We start from the raw sequence: 24,131 nt of genomic DNA, 5'->3' as shown, positions 1-24,131 counted from the left end.
TAGAATCCCTTAAAAGCATTCTGACTTAGTCTTCACTGGTGGGGTTAGGCACTCCTCCATTGTTCCCTGCTTGCAGGCATCCAAACGCTGCAAGCATTTGCTGGTTTCTGAGAGACATGGTGGGCTTGGTTCATGGATCAGGTGTGTGTAACCCCCCCTCCGTTCAGGTCACAGATGGTAAAGCAAGAACAGAAGGTGAGGAAACAGATTCCGTGTTCACATGATTATTCTTGTTTATTGAGGTCTGTTTGTTATCCACGGGTGCTTTTTCCTCCAAGTAAACAGAGCAGGCGCAAATATCTATAATGAATAAATTTATTGTCTTACAAAAATCATTGTCTAGAAATATGGGAGTACAAGAAAAGATCTTTGCAGTCAGGTGTCTGGTGGTCAGCAGCCAGTACAGTCCATACAGGGGAGACCAAAGATTCCAAACCCATGTGACAGATTCTTCCTAACAGATGTTAAAGCTTTTAACCCAAAAGGTCTGTGTTTTCAAGCACATTGCCAAGGATCGGGATTTGTCATTAACACTGATTTGCTGTCACTGAATGTCTGTCTATACTACTTTACTAGAGAGGTACATGATATGAAGCACAGTCAAACTTAACACATGGCATTGTTCTAGAGGCAAATCCTATAGTTAACATTGTCTTAGTACTGTAGTGTCTAAGGCACTTTCTGTAATGTCAGTTTGCTCAACTATCAACCAAAAACAGAATGCTAAGTGTTCATTGTAACACTGTCCAAAGGAAGGGAAAAGGAAAAATGAAGGATCACACACCCACTGGGATGTCAACATTCAGGCAGATGGCATCTGTTCTTGAGGTCCTTTAGCCTCATTAACAAACTTGGAACACACCTCCAACACAAAACCAAGGTTCCCGTTTTGGGCTTAAAGCAGTGGCTGGATTTGTAAGGTCAGCAGGAGGGTCTGGCTGGTTGGAGAGGACGTCTGTGAGCACCCCAAGGGTCACAGTGGCTCACTCATCCCAGCAAGCCAGACACTTCAGGAGACCACCTGGAAGTCAAGTGATGGCTGCCACCTGGGGTGCCTTCGCTGTGTTGTGACCACCATTCTCTCTGTGTGCAGATAGCCCTGGGCCAAAGACTCTATTCACATGAGATGGTGGGGACACCCCTTGGGATATGGGCAGGATAACCCCAAATTGATGCTGCTTCCCCAGTCCAACCCACCCCTCCTAAGCCTCCAAAGCCCCTTTCACAGTTTGCTCACAGAGACAGTGGTCATTACTCAAAGGAAATGAGACAAGCGAAGGTTAGGTCCACAACGTTCTAAGAGACTGGATGTGGTTGAGGGGTCAGGGCCACATGGACGCAGAACTAAGGTACCTGTCAGTAACAGCATGCAGAGCAACTGAGCAACACCTGGGGCGGCCCCAGGCCCAGGGACGGGCAACAAAGGGTCTAATTTGTTTCAAAAAGGGTTATCTCCTCTTATGTGTCATAAAGTGGTCTCTTGATGAGTATATGGAAAATAGATGCAACGATGGACAGTCTGTTTAATACGCATGTCTGGTGGAGGTGTATATATAAAAAGGGGGCCATTGTACCTAGTCTGAAGCAGGATACAGTCTGCACAGGCCGCAAAGCCTTAAGACACAGTTGATCTTCCTGTGAGGAATCCCGGAGCTTGCCATTGAGTGCAGGGCTCAAGCAGACTAGCACTGGGTTGAGGAGTTCCAGCCTGTCCTGTGTCACCTCCAGTCTCCTGTGTCTACTCGGATTGGGGTGGCTGCGTCTCATTGACATCACTGGTCTTACTTTCCGTGTCGTCGTCTGATAGCTCCAATGAGGCCCCCTCAATGTGCAGCTGGCGCCGGCCAGATCGGCTTGAAGAAAAACTGATTGGGCCGCCCCGCCTGGGAGAGAAATACACAGGAGCACGTGGCTCTTGGGTTGTTCAACCCCGAACAACGCTCAGTTTCCACCCTCCCTCCACCCCAGCCTGGGGCATCACAGCCTTGGAGGTCTCAGGCCTCCCATGGACAGACAGGTAAGGAAGACTGAGATGAAGCTCCATCTCCCCACAGCTATCCTTGAAAGGCCAGAAAACAAAAGCAGCTTTGTTTTTATATTTTAGTCCTTTAAAAAACCAAGTCTTGGTTTACTGACCACACCAGCAGCCTTTGTCCACCGCACAGAGGCCTACGCTGGCTCACTGGCTTTTCTGGACAGCGCGTGAACCTTTCACTCCTGGCTTTTGGGCTCCCTCACTGTCGTGCAGAACTGTAGGAGTGCTGCTGTGTCAGGTCTGCCGGGAGCTCTGGAATGGAGGCTGTGAATGACGCCAGCCAGACCAGAGACTGCTGTGTTCCACTGTTCACAGTGAGCAGGCCTGCCCTCTCCTTTCTCCTACTCCCTACTACAAAGGTCCTAACTCCTGACTGCAGGGGTTCCCGAGGAATCGACAGGAGCCTCCCCAGATCAAGCCTGCAGCCCACCACGTCACTGAACACTTACCTGAGCCGGTTCTTCAGAGTGCTGACCTCACGGCTTAGACCCTCATTGGCCTCGGTGGCGTCATCCAGTTCCCTTTGGAGCTTACGCCGAGATGCGTTGGCACGTGTAGCCTCCTCTTCAGCTTCCTCCAGTTGGCGTTTAAGCTGCTTCATTCTGGCATTGGCCTTCTCCATCTTGGGGAGGTACATGAACGAAAGGCAGACTGTGAATCTACCTGGAGGGTCAGCATGGCTCTGTGTGACATCTTGTGATGTCACTCACCTTCACTTAGCAAAGCCAGTATTTACAGAGCAAGCTACACTCAGGAACTTTTTATACAAAAAACAACCTAGTTTTCTACCCCCACATGTGACTGATGGGCTGTGTACAAGGCGAGCACTCATGGAGCATGGCCGTTCCCAAGTACAGCCACCTGGGAGAGTGCAGCACCTGCTTCTTAACCCACCAATGGCTCTTCTGCTTCTAGACTCCAGGGACTGGTTAGTGCCCCATGGGTACAGCTGAGGGTCTGGGCCAAAGGCAGTGGCCCTCCGTGGTGTTCCTTCACCCAGTATGCACGGAGAGACGGGGTTGCGGGTATGTGTGTGGCGGGGGATGACAGGCTGCAGGCAAGGGGTGATCTTGATCTCTCCTGGGATTGCAGGCTTGTATGGGTGAGCACTTCGGTGCTGTGTATCTATATTAGGGTGTGCACACGTGGGCATACATTCTTCACACATCCCCAAATTTCCCTCCACTCAGTGTCCTGACTGCTGACTGGTACCCAAGAACTATTATTCTAGGGTCAGAAGTGAAGCTGGGAGAAACTTATTTGCCTGTGAAGCAGTTTAGTGGAGGAAGCTGAATGTTCCTTTAAAATCCAGTCCAGGGCTCGCACCTTGGAGCCTCGCTGGCCTCCTTCCTCATCGTAACGGGGGGGGGGGGGGGGGGGGTGTAGAGCATGGGATGTCACAAGGCAGTTCAGACACCATACTCCAGAGGTGTCGAAAACATTTTCTCAGTTTTGACTTGTTTGCTGAAGCATTCCCGGGGTGGTGACCTCCTTCCCACCTGGCTTTCTCCTACCTGTTCTTTGTACTGATCCGCATGTCGCCGCTCATCCTCAACCTGCATGAAGATTTCCTTCAGCTTCTTCTCTGTCCGTCGGACTAGTTTGTTGGCAGCTGCTCGTTCCCTGTCAGAATCACCACAGTAGCTTTAAGATTTGAAATTAATTTTAAATGGGGAAATAGTTTTGAAATTCTTTCTCTTTGGAAATGATACATATTGGAATGCCTTTTTAGACCCCCCAGAAGCCCAAAGCAGGCTCTCCTTTCACTGAACATGGTGTCTGTTCTGTGACACAGCACGTGTCTCATACGTCTCCTAATCACAGTGACCAGACTTGTGCTCATCACTTCAAAGGAAAAAAAAAGCAACCTCATTTATGAAGTGATTATCTCAGATTTAGAATTGATTCACTATTAACTGTAATACTGGAGGTGTTAGAGCTAATGAGAATATCAAACTCCACACTCCATGTAGGAGTGAAATAAATCTCCACCCTGTTCCCTGGGACTGCTGCCCACGCTCCACACAACTAACACAGAGATCCCTGCAGACAGGAAAGTCCCCTCCTACCTGGATCTGGTGGGGTTAAAGCTTGCCAGTGAAAGCTTTACCCGGCTCACTGAACGCTTGCAGATGCTCCTGCCCAGTGCAGTAGTAATGCAATTCTGGGAATGCAGGGTTGGGAGGGTGCTGGACTTGAACTCAAGTCCTACATTTCTGGGTCCCATGCTTCCCCCAAAGGGGGCGGGGGTCTGTGGGCTGCTGCAGCTCTGGCAGGCTAAGTGCTGTAGCTGCCCGCCCATTCTGTCCTGTGCAACACTCAGTTTTCACCACGTGGTGGGAACTGTCGGATGGGGGGGACCTGCTCTGTGCTACACCACATTTCTAATCTGCTGGAAAGTGAGCACCCACCATGTGGTGCTGGGAAGTCCCAGGGCAATAGGATGGCTTCCTGCAGGGGCCAGGCAGAGCCCCGGCCTCTGAGCACTTGTCTCACAGCTCACAGGACTTCTATGCAGGCCACATGGGCTTGTGTTACTACAGCCCCTGCACTGGGTACTCCTATGGTAGAGCACGTCTGTGTCACCAAGTGGCCTGGCCAGTCCACGGCAGACAGTGGAGGCAGTCAGGCCTACAAGAGCATCTTACTTGGCTTCCTGCTCAAGCTGCTCCTCCAGCTGCCCAATCTTGGCTTCCAGGGCTGAGATAGTAGCCTTGAACTTGGACTTGACAGCCCCTTCTAGCTCCTGCAGCTTGGCCTTCAGCTCCTTGTTCTGTCGTTCCAGCTGTTGACGGGCATTGTCGCTCTTCTGGGCGGCGCTGCGTTCTGCTGCCAGCTCTGTGTTCAGTGTGTCCACCTAGGAGAGGATAAATGGTTCAGACAGCCTGTGGAGGCAGCACAGCGGCTCCCGGACACAGGCCGCTTGGCACCTGCAGCGTGGTCTTGCGGAACCGGTCATTGAGCAGCTCCATGTTGCTCTGCTCCTCCTCCAGCTCCTCTTCCAGCTGTGCGATCCGAGCCTCCAGGCGCCGCTTCTCATCCAGCAGGGCAGACCTGGGCACAGGGAAGGGGCATCAGCGGAGCGAGTGTCACTTTCCCTGCATCTGTCTTCCTGGTCCTGACACTCCCCTGAACCACTGTGGTGGCTTCCCTGCTGCCACCTCTGCCTCCAGAATGCAGCCAGGACCTTAGATGAGACTGTAATCCCTGGCACAAACTGTCATCATGTCTTAGCACTCCCAAGGAGAAAGCAACTTACCTGGGTGAAAGAAATGATCAACAAAAACAGACAGAGGAAGGTTCTAGGGAGGCTGCTTGCCAAGCCAATGAACCTGAAAGTGAGGCCTTGAAGTGCAGTTTGTGGATTCCTGTTGCATGTGAGGCCATCAGGGCTGGCACAGGTGTGTACATACACGTGTGTTGTGTGTGATGGGCAGTGCCTGAGACTACCCAGACCTGTGGTCATGCTTTTAGACTGAAACCGGAACAGATGAGCAAGCCCACTTAAATGCTTACATGTCAGGCGACTGTCCTTGCCTTTGTGAGGGTAGAGCCATGCTGGAGAGGGTAGGGTGAGTGCCACCGCCTCCTAGACACCCGTCCCTTCTGACTGCTGCCCGGAGACTCACTTGCCAGAGGCGCTGTTGGCGATCTCATCAGCCAGTTCATCTCGCTCCTGCTCTGCGTGTCTGCGGGCTCGCTCAGACGATGCCAACTCCTAAACAAGTTTGTGTCATCAGTTCTCCTCGTGCTCCCGTCATGCTTCCCACACACTGCGTTCTACAGGTGCTGACGCAGTGTGCTACCAGACCCTCCACACAGGACGTCACCAGGGAGTGCCTCACTGCCACCGTGTGCTGTGGCTACAGCCCAGCATTCCTGCCCATTCTTTCCTACTGTGGAGCACACGCTTTAACCTGAGCCCTAGGAGACACTGGCCACACCAAGTCACAGCGTGTTCTAGGCCTTGGAGCTACTGACCACGATATGCTCAGCTAGAAAGCAACTAAAAAACAAATAAATGTAAGCCACACTTTTAAAGTAATGGATTAAAGACACCATTAATAGAAATTAAAAAAAATTCAGAACTAAGTGACAGTGAAGCCACTGCATCAGAACTAGTGGGACAGAGTGAGAGCAGGACCCGAGAGATGTTTGTGTCCTTGTGAATGCATCAGACACGGTCCCCACGCTCGGGGGCATCCACTTAGTGGGAGAGCATGTGTGCTTAGCATCCTTGAGACCCTGCCTTCATCCTTGGTGCAAGCACATCACACCTCACAGAAAGAAAAAAATTACCCAAGGGAAAGAAATAAACATGAAGACAATAAAAGAGAAACCATGAAAGGAGCGAAAGCTGGCATGCAGGGTAAACCTTGCTCTCTGCTCCACGTCTGCTCCAGTTTTCAGTTCCCTGCCACCTGGGGAGCTCCTTTTCTTTCCAGCTCCTCCCTGACTGACAGTCTCTCACCCAGCTGCTGCACGCCCGTACTGCTGTTTTCTCATATGAACGGTTTTCGCGCCAATATTTTGGGTCACTATCTTTTGAGGAAAATTTGAAAATATGTACAGAGATGAATACACTCTAGGGTGCCTTATCGCATGAGTGGAGTTCTATATTACATGCTCCTCGTGGAGACCTTAGGAAAAGATGGATGTTCCATCGGGAACTGAATGAAGCACATGTCTCTTACTGTAGCAGAACAGCACTTCTCTGGGTAGGGCTAACTCAAAGCTTATGTCAAATAACAAGCTCTCCTTTCTCACGGGGGGAGGGGCGATTCTAGAAGGCTGTGGGCCAGTTACTAATCAGCCATCCCGCCTTTAGCCAGCAGAGGAATACACAAGCAACAGGGTGCTAGTATTTGTGCTGAATGGGAACCTCATTATGAAGGTGACAAAACGCACTGAATCTCAGTGATCCTAAGGACAGGCATTTCCTGAGCACATGGACGACAGACAACATACCTCCTGCAGCTGAAGGATTTCTGCTTCCAGGCTCTTCAGTCTCTTTTCACTCTCTTTGGATTGAGCGAAAATCTCATCTCTGGATGCGCGAGCTTCTTCTAGTTCACGCTGGTAATCCTTCATCTGTGCCTGGGGTTAAATACAAAGTCGATCTAGAGTATTTCGTTCTCAGTACTGTTTCATGGTAAAAAGTATACAGACATAACGAAGCTACCACGAGACCACAGCCTGTTAGCCTGCGAGAATATAGGCGCAAACATGCTGGTAACATGCAAACACAGAATCTACACCACAACCAGGGGTCACCTGCTGTGTGACAAGCACAAACGCATCAATATAAAACCACGTCACCTCAGCATTTGCAGAAGTCACACCTGATCTTTCCATTATAAAGTAGTCAGCATGCAATGAGGAAAAAGGCTTTAATCTGAAAGACCAGCAAGTAGGGAGCCCAGTCTCACAGGCACCTGCTCAACCTGAAGGGAAAGTCAGCCCAGCTGATTCCACAAGAAAGATGACAAACAGGGAAGTAAGGAATAAACCTAGTGGGTTACGGCATGATCTTCACTTAGGAAATCTTAAGGGTTCTACTAAAAAAGCCACCACAGCTAGACTGATAGATACTCGTGAATATACAGAAGCTACATTCAACACAAACTTAAAGGACACCTAGAACATATACAAAGACTGTAAGACGTCAGACAGACAAGATGCATATACATAGCAAGAAACAAGAAACCATGACCAGAGGAATTAAACTGATGTGGCAAATTGAGCTACAGTCAACCGCTTAGAAGTTTGATTGCCTCTTGCCTGTTTTCTTCTTTTTGTTTTCTTAGAGATATAAGCCAATCCTAAAATTCATATAGAATTGCAAGGAATCCAGCCAGAATAGCCAAAACTGTAAGGAAAAAGGGCCAGCCAAAGAATACAGCCTGGCCCTGAAACCAAAGCCAAATCTGCCCCTGGTCAACTAAGCAGAAAACCAACCAATCCTTGAGCACAAGATCTAGCCCATCTGAGCTCAAGGAACTGAAATCTGACCATCCTGAAACTCTCCCCGGAAAAACCCCGCCCCTAAGAAGCCCTACGTAAGCCCTGCACCTGTTCAGTTTGCGGCTGCCTTTTCCACCCTGGCAGAGGCAGACGCTCTCCTGGACTCTTCCCTCCCAATAAACCTCTTGAATGAGGTTTGGGTGACACCTTCTTTCCCCAGAGAGAAGTGACAACTTTTCACAGGCCTGGAGCTGAGCCAAACAGGACTGTAACACTTTTGCTGGGGAAACTTTCCCCTAGCGGAGTTGTAACAACTCTGGGGAAGCCCTCTTCTGCCGGAGCGGAGCTGCTATATTGGGGAAGCTTTCCCTAGAGCAGGGCTGTAAACTGCTCTGCTTACTGTGCCCTGTGCTGGTCCTGGCCCGATTACCAGAATATATTTCCAGTTGTTTTTTTCTTATTTTTTTCTCCAAGGCAGGGTTTCTCTGTGTAGCAGTTCTGGCTATCCTGAACTCACAGAGATCCGCCTGCCTCTGCCTCCTGAGTGCTGGGATTAAAGGCGTGCGCCACCATGCCTGGCCCAGAATACCTTTCTATCAGAGCTGTAGCTCTCGAGTGCCAGAATACTTGCCCATCCGAGCTGAATTGCTCACAAAAACCAATCACGAAAACGAATGAACCTTTACCAGCCCTACTTCCCAATTTCAAAATGCAGTGCAAGCTATCGTAAACAAAACAGCGAGGCAGGAATACAGGGCGGCCACACAGGTCCATGGGACAGGACTGAAAGCCCAGAAATAGACACACGAGTGTGCCAAGATGATCCTGTGGGGGCCCACAGTCAACAGATGGGGTCAGGACAATTGAATACGCCTACCTAGAAAAGTGAAGCTGTGGCTTTAGGTGCAAAATGGGCCAAACCTGAGTCGGAAGCGTGAGACCCCTAGAAGCAGCCTAGAACTAACTCAACCTCCGAGCTGGTGGTATACTGAGTAAACACAAAGGGGAAGGAAAACCAGACTCTACCAAAACTTAAAAGTTTGTTTTTCTCTTTCTGAAACAGGTCTCCAAGCCAACCAGGCTTGCCTCACACTTGCTACGCAGCTGAGGCTGACCTTTAACTTCTGATCTTGCCTCCACCTCCCAAGCGCTGAGATTCAGGCATGCGTCAACACTGAGCTCAAACATGGAGCACTTTACCAACTGGGCTATACTATACCCTCAGCCCCCAAATAAAAAATGCCTGTGCTACAGACAGCATCCCCTGGCACGGTGGCACAGCACCAGGTAAAATCACCGTGTGAGCTGGCTTCTCAATGTCTTCTCAGGTCACAGATGTGCAGTGACAGAGCCCTTCCCATTATGCACACGCAGAAAAAACCAAAACCATACTTAGAGCCTTAAAAAATTATAGCCAGAGCATATACAAAATTTGAGTGCTTCAACTAAATCGTTACAATGCAGCTGAAAAGATACACAGGCAGGAACAAATGACATGTCTGTTTTTTTAAATGTGAAAACAGTGTGCACACAAGATCTTCAACACCATTAGTAAGAAGAAGCAAATCAAAAGCACACGAGAGGCTGGAGGGGCAACTGTGGTTACAGTGGTTGCTGCACAAACCTAAGATTCAGGCTTAGGTCTCAGCCCTCACAAACCTGACTGAGCAGAGACAGGAGGATCCCTGTAACCCGCTGCCAGCTCATCAAGCTGGGACTCTGAGCACTAGGTTCAGTGAGGGCACTGAAAAAGCTAAGGTGGCACGTGACCGAGGAAGATGCTGGCAGTACATGACAGATAGCTCGGTCTCCATGTGCACACGCACACATGAACCCACAAACCCACAATGACGTACCATTTCGTACCCCAATCCTTCAACCCTAAAACCCTAAAATGTATCCTGAGGCTGGCGGGTGGCGCACACCTTTAAATCCCAGCAGTCAGGAGGCAGAAGCAGGCGGATCTGAGTTCAAGGTCAGCCAGGCCTACACAGTGAGACCCTATCTCTAAAACAGACAAAAACCAAAAGTTAAATACAGATATTGTATTATCTGGCACTCAGGTGAAAGAAAAAAAAAATCAGAAAAATTGAGAACACATAGCCACACAAATGGATGAGGAATGTGGTGGCGGTTTGAATGAGAATGGTCCCAGAGGCTTAACTATTCAAGTATTTAGTCCCTAGTTGGTGGAACTGTTGAGAAGGGCAACAGTTGCGGTCTTTGAGGCCTTTCAAAAGCCCACACCCACACCATTTCCAGTTAGCGCTCTCTCTCTCTCTCTCTGTTTGGTTGTGGATCCTGTGTCTGCAGCCATGCTCCTAACCCTCTGGAACTGTGAGGCCGGAATTAATACATTACTCTGTAAGTTCTTTTGATCACGGTGTCTTAGCACAACAGAAAAATATTCTATTATTATTATATTCATTATTCATATTAGTGAAATTCTTGACAGCCGAAGAGTAGAAACTGCCCAGTGCTTCCAGTTTCGAATGGACGAACATCCCTGCTTCATCCACACAGCCGTGTAGCGGGACTACTCAGCAGTCAAGTCACAAAGTGCTTATTCATGTTACAACGTGGATAACCCTCGAAAGGCACTACATGAAGAGGCAGCCACAAAGCCTATGCTATATAGGAATCCTTTCTATGAACTGAGCCAGTGTACCACATTTGCACTGGCTGTGGCAGAGATGAGGAGTGAGGAGGTGGCAAAGGCAATTAGTAGGAGGGCTGTAATTAGTGCTGGGCTTCCATAACCCAGGACAAACACACACCTCAATGCCCCAGACCAAAGGAAACAGGCTCTGTGGTGTGTGAGTATATCTTAATAAACAACTGTCAATAAATAAATTCAGTATTTTTTTGGTAATGAACAATATTTTTGTAATTATCAAGTCAAAATAAAATTAAACTTTAAAGCTGGATGGTGGTGGCATACACCTCTAACCCCAGCACTTGGGAGGCAGAGTTAGTCAATCTATGTGATTCTAAGCCAAGCCTGGGTCTACAGAGTGTGTTCCAGGGCAGCCAGCGTTGTTACACAGTGAAGCCCTGTCTTGAAAAACTAAAAACTTAAAAAAAAAAAGTGTTTTTTGCCTGTGTATACAACATGTATGCAATACCCATGGAGGCCAGAAGAGGGCAACAGGTTCCCGTGAACTATAGTATAGTTCACGTGAGCTGCCATGTGGCTGCATGCTGAGAACCAAACCTGGGTGGGTCCTGGGCAAGGGCAGTGAGTGCCCTTATAACTTTAGTCATGTCCCCAGCTTTATGAAAGTACAGGAAAGCAAAACCACTACCCACTGACCTGCTGTCCACAGAGGCTTTGTCTGTGGTCTGTCTGTGGTTGTAAGCATACTTTCTGGCCGGCAGATGCTTTCCTGCCGCTGTCTACATGCAGCCCTGCCAGGCAATGGCTAGTGGCTCATTGACATTTACAAAGGCTTTGGCTGAGAGTTGTTGAATGCATGTTCAAGATGTGGAATTACAAGTTAAAGGAGATTTTCCTGATCTTGTGGTCACAGTTCACACCCTTCCCTGGCAGTGCCCATCCCCAGCCATGGAAGAGAGGAGCCACCCTGCACTGACTTGGTATCATGAATAACCTTTCTCATTGTGGCCACAAAACTATCATCTGGATACTAGAGTGGTGACTGGCGTGGCCTGAAAGGATGACATCACAGCACCGAAGGAGGAAAGCCACACCACTTCCTTTTGGGGATGTGGCTGGGTGGAAGAGTACTGAAGGTGTTTAGGGACACAGGACCAAATTCTAGCAAAGATGTTCCTTTTGACGACCACCCCCAGTTCCGTCTCAAAAGCAAATCCAATAACCAAGGGGCCAGCAGCTCAGTGTGACGGCGGGGTGCTTGCACTGTCTCTCCCAGCTTCACGGCTTCATCTTGTGTAAAAAGCACATGCTTGGTTCTCCTAAGGCCACGTGACACTGGTCCACGAGGCCGAGCCTGCCACTCTTACCTGAAGTTTGCGAAGCTGCTTGATGACTTCATCGCGGGCTTTGTTTGCAGCCTCAATCTGAGCCTCCAGGTCCTTCAGGTCTATCTCCATCTTCTTCTTTGCAGCCACAGCAAGCGCCCGCTGTTTCCGCTCATCCTCCAGCTCTGCCTCGAGTTCTCGAACCTGAAGGACAGTGCTTGCTTACATTACACTGAGCTCTGGCTACTCTAGCCGGGGGGCTTGTCATTCTGCAGAGGTCCCTGTCATTGAGCAGTCCCTTTGTATTACTAATGGATGAATGTGGTTCAGAAGGTCTTGGAAACCACCACATGGCAGAGGCCATGCCTACTGGGGGGATACCCAGAGACCCAAGAAGGAAGACCTCAGGCCCACAGTTTCGGTGACTCTATTAAACAAATGGGATAGGTGCACAGAGGGAGGGCAGAGGACAGAGGGCACAGGGCAGAGGACAGAGGGCACAGGGCAGAGGACAGAGGGCACAGGGCAGAGGACAGAGGGCACAGGGCAGAGGGCACAGGGCAGTGGGCACAGGGCAGAGGGTACAGGACAGCGGGCAGAGGACAGCGGGCCAGTGGTCAGACGACAGACCAGCACGCCTGGAGCTGGGTCTAGGGAAGATAGGCCTGCTCAGTGCTGATATTCAGGCTTCAAAGGTGGGCTCACTCAGGTTTTGGGCCTCAGACCCAGGCTGAAACCCCATCTGAACACCAGCAAAGAGGGAGGCTGGCAGCTGAGCAGCAGGCGAGGGAGAATGAGGAGCTGTGGGGCTCACAGAGGACAAGAGGACGGATACAAGATAAACATAAGTGGCGGCGGGGAACCTCCCTGCGCTTACTCATTCTGGGGCTTTCTCATATCAGCGGCACTACAGGCGTAGGCCAGTACTAGTTACCCATACTCTGTGTGAGGTGGAGGAAAAGTGCTCTTGGTCATTTCAATCCAGCTCTAATGGCTACATCGCCACAATGAACTAAAAATACCCCACTGAGACGGGAGCCGGGTCAGCTTGTGAGTTCCTGGGGCTGTGCCATGAGCTTCCCGATCTGTCCTGCTTTCCTGTTCATTCAGGAGTACGTGGGACAGTGGCAGTGTCCTAAGTGATCCTGCTTTCCCGTTCATTCAGGAGTACCCGGGATAGCCAGTGACCGGGGTGATCTTGCAGTGGGGATTCTGAGCAATCACTTGTCATGAACGGGGAAGTGACCAGCTAGGCACTGCAATGGAAGCATTGCACTATTGTGGGAGGGGAGTGCTCTCTGGGTGACAGCAAGAAACGGGTCTTCTCTAAGGGGAGATCAAGGCTTCTGATGCACCTGCTTCTGCAGAAGGTAAGGGTGGGGAAGGGGCAGGACAGCCTCCACCAGGATGAGAGGTTCTCACCACCCATGTGACCACAGCTACAGATCTGGGCCTGCTGAGTCCAGGGTAACAAGAGACTCCTTCAGTACAGTAACTGCCCTGAACTTTCCCAAGTGTGGTTCAAATATGTCTACCGGTTCTTGCATGATTGTCTTCAGAGTTAGAGCCTGAAGTCTGTGTGTGGGCTGGACTGGGGACTTACTTCTGGAGAACAGGATGGAGGGGTGAGGCTGTGATGCTGAGGGAGAATGTAAAGCTTTGTCACTCATACTGGTTTAATAAATCATACTGATGGGTCAGTAGCCAGACAGGAAGTATAGGTGGTGTGACCAGACTAGGAGAATTCTGGGAAGAGGAAAGGCAGAGACACAGTCATCATCCAGACACAGAGGAAGCAAGATGAGAGTGCCTTAGTAGGAAAAGGTAACAAGCCACATGGCTAAACATAGATAAGAATTATGGGATAATTTAAGTTCTAAGAGGTTGGTTAATAATAAGCCTGAGCTAAAAGGATAAAGAGTTTATAATTAGTAGAAGTCTCTGTGTGTTATTTGGGATTGAAGGCAGAGGGACCAGGCGGGACAGCAACTTCTGTCTACACTGTAAGGAGCAGCGCTTGCTGCTTTCTGGGGCCTTTCACTCCTGGGACAGTTGTCTCCACAGGACACTCAAACAGCCTTCAGCCAGGCTGATGACAGGTGGTGAGGCCCCCGCCCATGCTGGGCAGGTGAGGGCGTGTGAGCAGCTGCTCCAGCACAGCCCAGGCCACCAGATGATGCCCTGGGCCACCGGCTCTCACTGCTCACAGAAGCAGGGCACTAGAAATGTGGCCTTAACTCACCAGGTTTGTATAACTTACCCAACAATAAAGAACCAATCAAGTTGATATTAATGAAATAAAATCAGTAAAATAAAATTAAATATAAATTAAGACTACTTGTTCCCATGAATTCCAAATGACACTTAAAATATCCAAAATTTGTTTTCCAAGTAAACTTTTCAAATATATACACACATATATACACACTCATATATATGTACACTCACGTAAATACATATATATGTACATACACATATAATTCTTTATAAAATTTAAAAATCCTAAGATTCTTTATAAGTTTAAAAAAAATAAGTATCACCCCTTTTCTTTCCCTTGTAAAGAACCCTTTAAAGGCTGGGGTGTCGCTCAGTGGTAGGTAAGGTAGGTCGGGGGCTTGATTTCAGCTTTCTGGGGGTTGGGGTGGGGTGTGATTTAAGGAGGCCATGGGACCTCTCTGCTGGGCAGTTCCCTCCCTCCCTCTCCCTACGCCTGAGCGTCCTGCAGCTTTCTGGTGACAGCCAGGCCAAGCAGCAGTGCCACTGGAGAGAGAAGATCTAAACCAGCGACAGTCATGTCCTTCAACAGCCAGCGCTTTCTCCAGCTAATGCTTCCCAGCGTGAACTACAGGGCTGACTGCCATCAGCATCAGAGCACAAGGCAGGCTCTGAAGGCCACGCCCCCGCAACCCACCTGTTTCAGCAGCAGCCGCTTCTTTTCCTCATTCTGCTCATCTCTGGTCTGCAGGTCCCTCTCAAACTGGGCCTTCATGGCCTGCATGTTGACCTCCAGGCGCAGTTTGGCATCCTCAGTAGCCTGGAGCTCGTCCTCCAGTTCCTCCAGCTGGGTCCTCATTTCCTCCACCTGTTGCTCCAGGGCCCGCTTGGACTTTTCAAGCTCGTGGACCTACGGCACAGAAGCATTGGTGCGCACTGGTGCACAGAGGCTGCTCTTCTGTTCAGACACGGGATTTAAAGTGCACTGTGTTCACACTGGAACGTCCCATGAGAGGGACAGGGCTCTGAGGCTAAAGCGCAGGTCGGCATACTGGGGGGCCAGGCGGGGCGCCTGCCTGCTGTGTGAGGCTAAAGCGCGGGAAGGCATACTGGGGGTGCCGGGGCGTGAGGCTAAGGTGCGAGTCGGTGTACTGGGGGGCCGGGCGGGGCGCCTGCCTGCTGTATGAGGTTAAAGCGCGGGTCAGCCGACTGGGGGGCCGGGTGAGGCGCCTCCCTGTTGTTGAGGCTACAAGAGCCTCAGAAGAGATCACTCATGCTGAAGGCTCATGAGCAACCCTGTGATGGAGGGGGTTTGTCGAAGCAAGGCCCGATTCTACTCTCAACAGTGTCCTCCACAGACCTGAGTCTTTCTGGCACTGTACTGAGTGCTCCACCTCCTGACCCAGCTGCCCTGCCCAACCTCCTGAAGCAGACCTAAGTGCTCTCACACATTCCCTTTGGGGGCCATGGTCATGTTAGCTTTCAGAGGAGAGCAGAGGAAGAATTAGGGAGTAGCACTTGGTAACCCAACAGTTGCAAAACCCACAAGAGCGTGTGAGAATTGGTTACAGCAAAGACAATGACTACGGAACCAGTACCGCATTCTCCCTCCACTTTTACAGGGTGTGTCTGCCCTGGCTAGCCTCTTCCTGACCCAGCCTCTTCTGCTCTATGCAGAAGGCCCAGCAGGACGTGGGCGGTTTTCCATCACCCACTGCATGGTCAGATGGCCCACGCCCCGCGCAGATGACACCTGCTCTTTACAGTGGGCCTCCCACTTTTCAAAGCCAACAAAGCAGGCAAGACTACAAAGCGCTCATCAAGATGGCTATGGAGCACGGGGCTCCCTTTCCAGAATAAGAATGGAAGCTGGGAGAAGAGCCAGGCTGGGACCTCACTCTGTGACGCTGCCACTCAGGTACTGAGGGAGGCAAGAACAAGCATGGGGACTCCTGGGGAAGGCACACATGGGAGAACACATAGAACTTTCTTGACTGTAAATCCTGACAGCTGTCGATACCCTCCAGGAAGCACTCAGGCCTCACGGGGAAGGCCAGGTGAGAGTGGCATGAGCTTCAGCTCCCACAAACCTCCGACCCGGGGGACCTTGCAGTGTTTGGGTTTGATAACCACTAGTGATGCAAATGTGAGATCCCCTTCTTGAGAGATGCCTCTGCCAGGACGGACTGGGGCAGGGCGGGGCAGGGCAAGGATAAACTTCTAGGGGCTGCGGCAAGAATTCTACATCTGGGGACTGGAAAGATGGTCTCAGCTGTAAGAAACACTGTTCTTCCAGAGGACCTGGGTTCAATTCGCAGCCCACACGGCAGCTCACAACACCTGTAATTCTAGTCCCAAGGGATCCAATGCTCTCTTCTGCCCTCAAGGGCATCAGAGACATATGTGTAGACAATATACTCATACATAAAATAAATAGATTTAAAAAAAAAAGAATTCCATGTGCCTTTGCCCAGATGATGGAAATAGATTGGCCCCTATCTGCCTACAGGACAAGGCTCAAGTTGGCTTTGCTGTGGGCCTGTGTCCCCAGGTCCTTCCTGCCGTGCAGCCACGGACAACTTACATTCTTCCCCACATCGTCTTTGGAGCTCATCAGGTCTTCCATGTCTGCTCGGAGCTGCTTATTTTGCCTCTCGACTTCCTCCTTGGCCTCCAAGGCTTCTTCAAGGGCCCGCGCCAGGGACAGCGCTTTAGTTTCTTTCTCTCTGGCTTCAGCTTCAGCCCGGTCCCGCTCTTCTGCATAGCGAGCAGAGACGCTCTTCTCCTCTGCCAACAGCTGCGTGAGAACAGACGGGCACAGTGAGAACGCCCCTCACTCATGGTGCAGGCTTGCTCACCCTAAGACCACCACAGGCTGACCAGCCCCACACGGACTTGCAAAGCTTTCTGAACGCCAACAATGCCCTCCTGTAATAGGTCACAGTCAAAGCACAGAGTGTACAGCCAGAAGTATGGGTCTACGTGAAACATGAGAGAATTGCAGGTTGACAGCTGGGTGCTGCCCACCGCATATCATATAGACACATGTTCCCAGGGCAGACACTGCCAAGAACTCTGCATGGGGGCTAATCTCTCTCCATGCATGGTGCAGGATCCATGGGCCTCATACTTCCCTTTTTATGTTTTCTCAATGCTGTATCAGTACGTATTGCTTTTATATAGGAAAAGATTGTCTTAGACCAAAACCAGAGCTAAAGCTTCCTGAGGATGTGGGGAGTCTCAGGGGCCTGGGACGCGGGTGCAGCCTTCACCTGATCAAACTTCTTCTGTTTCTTCTCCAAGTTGGAGACGATCTGGCGCTGGTGGTCCAGGTCCACCGTCAGGTCGTCAAGTTCCTGCTGCAGCCGGTTCTTAGTCTTCTCCAGCTTGTCGTACGCTAGCACCTTCTCCTCAAGCCGCTGGCTCAGTGCCTCCACGTCCTTCAGCAACTTCTTTTTGGCTTCTTCCAGACTCTCAATTGTCCCCAGGTCATCATCCACTTTCTTCTTGGTGTCAGCCAACTAGGTTTTGGGTAAGGAAAAAAGGGTCAGTGTAAGAATTCATCCGAATTTGCATTTCAAGAATAAAACCCCTCGTTTCAGTATTATGACCCAGCACTGAGAAGTGGAGGCTGGAGAAGGAGCCCTTGGCTCAGCTGTAAGATGGCGGTTGAACAGAAACCTCACAGAAACGACGATTCTGTCTTTAAATGTTACAACGTTAGGAAGAGGACATCAGCGTTTGGCTGGGTCAAAGAAAAAAACACATCAGCGAGCTTAGTTTAGCGCAGCCTCATTAACTGCCCCAAATGAAACGACAGAATCCCACACGGCCTGCCAGCCGCGGCTCCCTGCACACATCTAGGCCACCACTGCTCCTGGGACACACACCTGGGACTGCAGGGCCAGCAGCTGCTTTTCCAGGTTCTTCCTTGCCTCCTCTTCCTCCTCCTGCTGCTCCTGAAGGCTGCTCTTCTCCTCCTCCAGCTGCCGGATCCGACTGCTTAGGTTCAGTTTCTGGCGAGTCTCCTCCTGAAGGAGCTCCTGTGTGTAAAAGAGTGAGCATAGGTTAGCCCATATCAACCCTGGAGCTCCAGTATATGTAAGAGTGAGCATAGGTTAGCCCATCATCAACCCTGGAGCTCCTGTGTATGTAAGAATGAGTGCAGGTTAGCCCATCATCAACCCTGGAGTTCCTGTGTGTAAAAGAGTGAGCATAGGTTAGCCTGGAGCTCCAGTATATGTAAGAGTGAGCATAGGTTAGCCCATCATCAACCCTGAAGCTCCTGTGTGTAAAAGAGTGAGCATAGGTTAGCCCATCATCAACCCTGGAGCTCCTGTGTATGTAAGAATGAGTGCAAGTTAGCCCATCATCAACCCTGGAGTTCCTGTGTGTAAGAGTGGGCATAGGTTAGCCCATCATCAACCCTGGCTCAAGCCCCACCAGAAAAAACGACAAAACTAAAATAAATCTCTCTTGACAATTATGTCATAAAAAGAAAGTTCCTCTGTGGACAAGAAATGCCTAGTGACACCAATGAACAGGCAAGACCATTTTGTAACCATCTATAACACAAACCCCGCTCGGAGCCAGCTTTCGCCCAGGCCCAGGTGACACTACGGCCTTCCACACGACCCTGCGGTGGTCCCCTCTTCTGTACTTCCCCGCCCCAGCCCCAGCCCCAGCATTTGGCAGGCATTTCTCTTTCTGGTCAGTCCCGGCCATCCCGCTATCATTTTTCCTTTCTATTTTAAGCTTGACTGCTTCCCCCAAATGCGAGCACACCTTTGCTGCTTTTAGACTTGAGCATTCTTAGTAGCATTATAGGGCTATTGCCTCCTCTGGTCTCCCTGACGAGGCTGTGCCTTGCCACAGGGTCTGCACTGGATGCTGAACTTGTCCCTAACAGCTTCATTCTTCTGCTCTCTACCCGAGACTTTTACCTTCATCCTGAGCCCCTCACCTGAAACCATGTTTGTCTCATCAGCTGCTCCACCACAGAAATGCAATCGGCCACATTCTGGGCACACAGGGAACATTCTGACAGAACTTCAAAGCTTTATTTTATTCTCATCCTATCAATCGGCCAAAAGTTCTATGTTTCAAAATCTAGCACATATACCCACTCCGTGCCCTGCTCCCCCAGCACACCTGTGTGTCCTGTAGTTGAGACTCGAGACCAGCTGCATCCTTAGCAAATCTAATACCTTTCTTCTCAGCTTCTTCCAGAAGGGTTGAGACATTATCCAGCTCATTCTGCAAGGAGGTAAGGATGAAATTTGGTTCCACAGTGAGAATAAAAAATGTCCTAGGGAACACAGTGCATGCATGTGCACATATGTGTTGCTTCTGTGTGTGCACAGAACACATGCACCAGAACTTTAACTAGCACACTCAAGGAATGCTTACCACCTGGAGTCGTGCTAAAACCTGCTCCACAGCCACCTCACTGCGGCCTCCCTCTGAACGGGCAGGGGTGCTTCAATGCCATGCCCCTGTCTGTGTTTACTTTCACCACAAACAGACAAATAACGAAGCTACATCTGTTGGAAGTCACCGCTGCTGCTGTGTGAAGCGACTCTTTGGGCCAGTAGGCGTGTTCTTCTGTGTTAATCGACATTAGGCACATCGAATTTACATTCTTACAGAACTTGAAATTTTATTCAAGGACTCAAAAGGAAATAAGCACACTAGTAATCAGCCAAAAATTCCTTCAGCTTTTAAAGCTAAGGCATATATTAAGGCTGAAAATATCGTTGTTGATGGTCAGACTTCAGGAATAATGTGGTGTTTCCCCCCTTTCCTCCTCAATGAAAGATATCTCCAAAAGGGGCAAGAGAGATGCCTCAGAGGGTAAGAGCACTGGCTGCTTTTCCAGAAGATCTGGGTTCAGTTCCCAGCACCCACATGGTCTGTGACTCCAGTTCTAGGGGAGCCAGTGCCCTCTTCTGGCCTTGGTGAGCATAAGGCACACAAGTGTTGTACAGACATATATGTGTGGACAAAACACTCATTAAAAACAAAAAACAGCTTAAAAATATTTTCTAAGAAGAGAAAAAAAAGTCCCTGTGGTCTAAGATGTCTTTTTATTTTATTGTTTTGAGTGCCATGGATACAGGTGGAAGTGGAGGGGCTCAGAAGAGTGTCCTCATTTGTCTCCTGGCTGTACTGCCACAGAGGAGCACGGGAGGACAGACACACTGCACAGCCAACAAGACAGCCTCCTTCAGAGCACTCTCCTTTCACTGCTCTGGGGGACATGGTGCTGAGGAAGAGCTCTGGGGCTAAGAAGGAACTCCTGCCCTCCACCGGAGCTCTGAAAAGGGCCAGAGAGCAGGCCCTTAGCTTCCATGACCTTCAGCTTTCTTGCCTAGCACGTGGAGCTGGTGTGAAGAGGAAACGGGGGAGGCACCTATGTCCACAGGAACCTAGTGCTCACTTGCCTCTGGGCCTGGTTGTTGAGCATCTGATGGGATTCCTGTCATCACCCTGCTGGAGGAACTGAGTGTGCAGCGGGCCTGGGCTGGAGGTTCCCCAGGCCACAGCTGGCACCACAGGCTCCGTTAGGTCCAGCTTCCTTTCTTGTCCCGTGTTCCCTCACTGGAGCAAACCACTGAACCACTGGGAGACCCTGGGCCTCTGCGACGTCATATTTTGTTCAGAGCAGCAGCAGCATAAGCATCTCTTCCAACCAAAGACTCATCTGTATGTTGCTTTACTGACTGCGCTGATGCCCGTTACTAGACCCTGACGGCAGCTCCAATCCAATGCCTTTACATGCACCTCTACAGCAAACAGCTTTAAAGCTGAACCTGGGTGGACCTTTATTTCTCTAGGATAAATGAGAAAGACACCGATTTGGGGGGTCCCAAGAGTATTTTGTTTTATGGCTTACAATACACAGCTATCTAACTGGGAAAAAGAAGCTGTACCAATTTATACTTTAAACATTTGTGCGTAAAGCAAGTCTCAGTGCTTTCTTAGACTAGCAGAGAAGACAGACTTGTGCTGAAAAGCACTTGCCTATAGTCACAGTGGACAGTAGCACGAGGCAGGTCTAAACGATGCACAATCCTTAAAGCAAGGATTATTATCTCCATCAAACAGACACTCACTGCCATAGTTGCCATAGTTACCTGTGATGGCGCCTTCCAGGTACCTAACAGAACATGCTAGACTGCAGCTTACCTGTAGCTTGTTTGCTTTCTCGGCCAGCTCCACCCTGAGCCTGTCACCCTCTGACACCTTGGCGTGGAGCTCCTGGACCTGGGCGTCCAGCTTCTTCCTCTTGTGCTCGGACTCAGCCTTGACCTGCTGCAGCACCTTCACCTCACACGCCAGCTCCTTGTTGTCTGTCTCCAGGCCCTGCTTGTTCTTCTCCAAATTGGCTTTGAACTGGGGGGAGGGGGGGAATTCTTTAGCATCTGTCTTACAACGCCCCCTAACAATCACTGCTTCCGTGTCTGCAGACTCTTGCGAGGTACACAGTGAGCCGCAGTCACATGTGCAGGAAGAATGCACGCCAACACCCACTGTCCTGAGCAGTCAGGATTCTGGATGGGGAAACCTTGCGCGTTGTTGGGGCACTACCTATGGACTGCGAGGTGCTCACTGTACTGTCTTCTTGTCCATTTCTGGCAGAAGGAATAAACTATGTGCACTGAGTAACAAGTTGTCAGTTAAGACATTTTTCCAAATGTTCTAACGAGCCTGCGTTTGGAGCAGGTTGGGTCTCTCTGAGCACAGCTGAGGTTAGAGATGACACTATCCAGAGCTCTGTGGCCATAGGACATGGCTTTAAGTTGCCTTCCCACTCACTAGCTGGGTACCCTAGTTTATGCTGCCGAGCCTCAATTTCCTTATTTTTTAAACGACAATAACAGGTCACCTACAGTGCTGAACCCAAGACTCAGCAGAGACTGACCCTCACTTCACCGCGAACACCATCCCCCTGCACAGTGAAGGGTGGCCTGTAACTAAGCAGGAAAGAGAGAGGAACGGAGGCAAAGTGACAGGAGGTCAAGGAAGCCTGTGGGGGAGGATGAGGACGGCCGCTCATCCTGGACGAGACTGAGAGACGGAGGGAGCACATGGGCGGGGTGAGAACAGCGCAGGCTGGAGAGGGCAGGGCTACTGGCCTCCGCTGAGTGGCCGGCAGTGTGCTACAAGGGCTGGGAGCTAGCCGGGATGGCTAGATGGAATGGCCGAATGGGTCTGTCGGGCGGGTGTGTGTCTGTCTGTCTGTGTGTCTGTCTGTAAGAGAGAGAGAGAGACAGAGAGGTTCACTGGGACTCACCCTTTTAGCCTGTTCCAGTTGCTCAGAAAGCTCCTCCAGCGCCGTGGCATGCCTCTGTCTCATGTCCTGGATTTGAGCTTCATGGTTCTTAGTTTCGTCTTCGAGTGCCTTTTTCAGCTCTGCTACTTCCTGCTCACGTTTTGTGCTAGGGATACATTATGTGAAGATCAGAAATGGCTCACCGGTTAAATTAAAACTACTTGCTGTTTATGCTTAGTGTAAATGTACGCACGTCCTTTGACAGATACCAGACAGGCTGTTTCCAGTAGGAGGGCATGCTCATTACTGTGGCATCAGAAATCCTTCTAGACAAGTGAACCTGTCGTCCTGCTGCTGACTTAGGACCATTATCCACTGTGATGGCCATAAGGGCTGTCAAGTCCTTTTATGTGTCTGACTTCACATGTACGTCAGACCTCTGCAGCGGCTAAGGTCTGAAGGTGAACTGGAACCCTCCACCACATCAAAAGGCAAGTCTCCTCGTCAACTTCGTGAAGCGGCTGCAGGGAACTAATGACTGCCCTTCAGCTAGGGTAAGGGGGCATCTCTCCCTTGTCCACGCTGCTGCATGACAAGAGTAGTGGGGCCAGCGCTCCCACGCTCACGCCCCCAAGGGCTGGCTTACCCGTTTAATGTTTAAATCTGTCAACCTGAGTATCATGTCTAAGTATATGGCTTAGAACCTGGAGTCACAAGACAGCTCTGTATCACATGGGAGGTCCCTGGACTACCCACCACTCTGTGGACCCCACTCTTGCTAAGACCTACGCTAGCTGTCTTGATTGCCGTGGGCCCCACAGTTGCCCTCAAGGGCACCTCTGAAGACTTGCTGTTTGCTTTTGGACACATAGCTCATGTCGACTGCCTCCCATTGACGTGCTCGCTCCGTGTTCTCACCAGAGAGGGCAGAGGTCACTGCCATGAAATGACAAGAGTCATCAAAGCCCAGTTCAGTCATCAGTCTCATTGGCTCAGAGACTTGGCCTGCTCTCTGCCAGTGCAGAGATCACTTCAACATACCTAGTGGCCAGCGTCCTGCAATCAGACTTCCAGCAAATCTGGCTACCAGTTCATCACCTTTTCAGTTTGATCCTGGTGTGAACTCTTTAGCTCTCATCTCTCCCCAGATTCAACAACCCCACTCCCTGTATGCCACCACTGAGCACATGCTGGTTTTGGTAAATGTGCACACATCGTTTCAGGGTAGCCCAAGGTAGCTTCAGACTTGTGGCACCCCTCCTGTCTCAGTCACCCAGGTACTTGAAATTGAAGGTGTGAACCATATGCAGTATAGTTTTATCTTTTCTTTCTTAAAGATTTATTTAGTTATTACATACACAGTGTTCTGCCTGCATGTACACCTGCAGGCCAGAAGAGGGCACCAGATCTCATAGATGGTTGTGAGCTGCCATGTGGTTTGCTGGGAACTGAACTCAGGACCTCTGGAAGAGCAGGCAGTGCTCTTAACCTCTGAGCCATCTCTCCAGACCCTAGTTTTATCTTTTCAAGAGATGAATGGGAGAACTGATCATCTAAGGGGCCAGAAGCCTGACTTGGTGGTTAAGAGTGTACAAGGCTCTTGCAGATGTCCTGAGTCCGGTTCCCAGTGCCTCTACCATGTGGCTCACAACTGCCTGTAAGTTCAGTTCTAGGAGATCTGAGTTTTTGGCTGTTCAGGCA

At 50.2% G+C, this 24,131-nt stretch overlaps 1 protein-coding gene across 4 annotated transcripts in view; it reads right to left on the bottom strand.

Annotated features, from left to right (window-relative positions):
• Nucleotides 1-297: 297 nt before the first annotated feature.
• The window catches only part of Myh10 (myosin heavy chain 10), a 131,863-nt gene continuing 108,029 nt past the window's right edge, over nt 298-24,131 (bottom strand). For all 4 annotated transcript variants that reach the window (XM_057775512.1, XM_057775514.1, XM_057775513.1 and 1 more), the window contains 15 exons: nt 22,452-22,596; nt 21,344-21,550; nt 19,307-19,411; nt 18,046-18,198; nt 17,428-17,676; nt 16,740-16,952; nt 14,853-15,065; nt 11,984-12,145; nt 7,004-7,132; nt 5,665-5,753; nt 4,966-5,089; nt 4,684-4,892; nt 3,550-3,658; nt 2,485-2,657; nt 298-1,883 (listed from right to left, as the gene is read on the bottom strand). In XM_057775512.1, coding sequence (XP_057631495.1) covers nt 1,739-1,883; nt 2,485-2,657; nt 3,550-3,658; nt 4,684-4,892; nt 4,966-5,089; nt 5,665-5,753; nt 7,004-7,132; nt 11,984-12,145; nt 14,853-15,065; nt 16,740-16,952; nt 17,428-17,676; nt 18,046-18,198; nt 19,307-19,411; nt 21,344-21,550; nt 22,452-22,596 — 2,425 coding nt within the window. In that variant the 3' untranslated portion in view covers nt 298-1,738. The remainder of the gene's footprint in view (nt 1,884-2,484; nt 2,658-3,549; nt 3,659-4,683; nt 4,893-4,965; nt 5,090-5,664; nt 5,754-7,003; nt 7,133-11,983; nt 12,146-14,852; nt 15,066-16,739; nt 16,953-17,427; nt 17,677-18,045; nt 18,199-19,306; nt 19,412-21,343; nt 21,551-22,451; nt 22,597-24,131) is intronic.

The sequence above is a fragment of the Chionomys nivalis genome, chromosome 7, assembly GCF_950005125.1.
Source record: "Chionomys nivalis chromosome 7, mChiNiv1.1, whole genome shotgun sequence".
NCBI lineage: Eukaryota > Metazoa > Chordata > Mammalia > Rodentia > Cricetidae > Chionomys > Chionomys nivalis.
The sequence above is the reverse complement of the archived record's forward strand: the minus strand, read 5'-3'. Positions and strand labels throughout refer to the sequence as shown.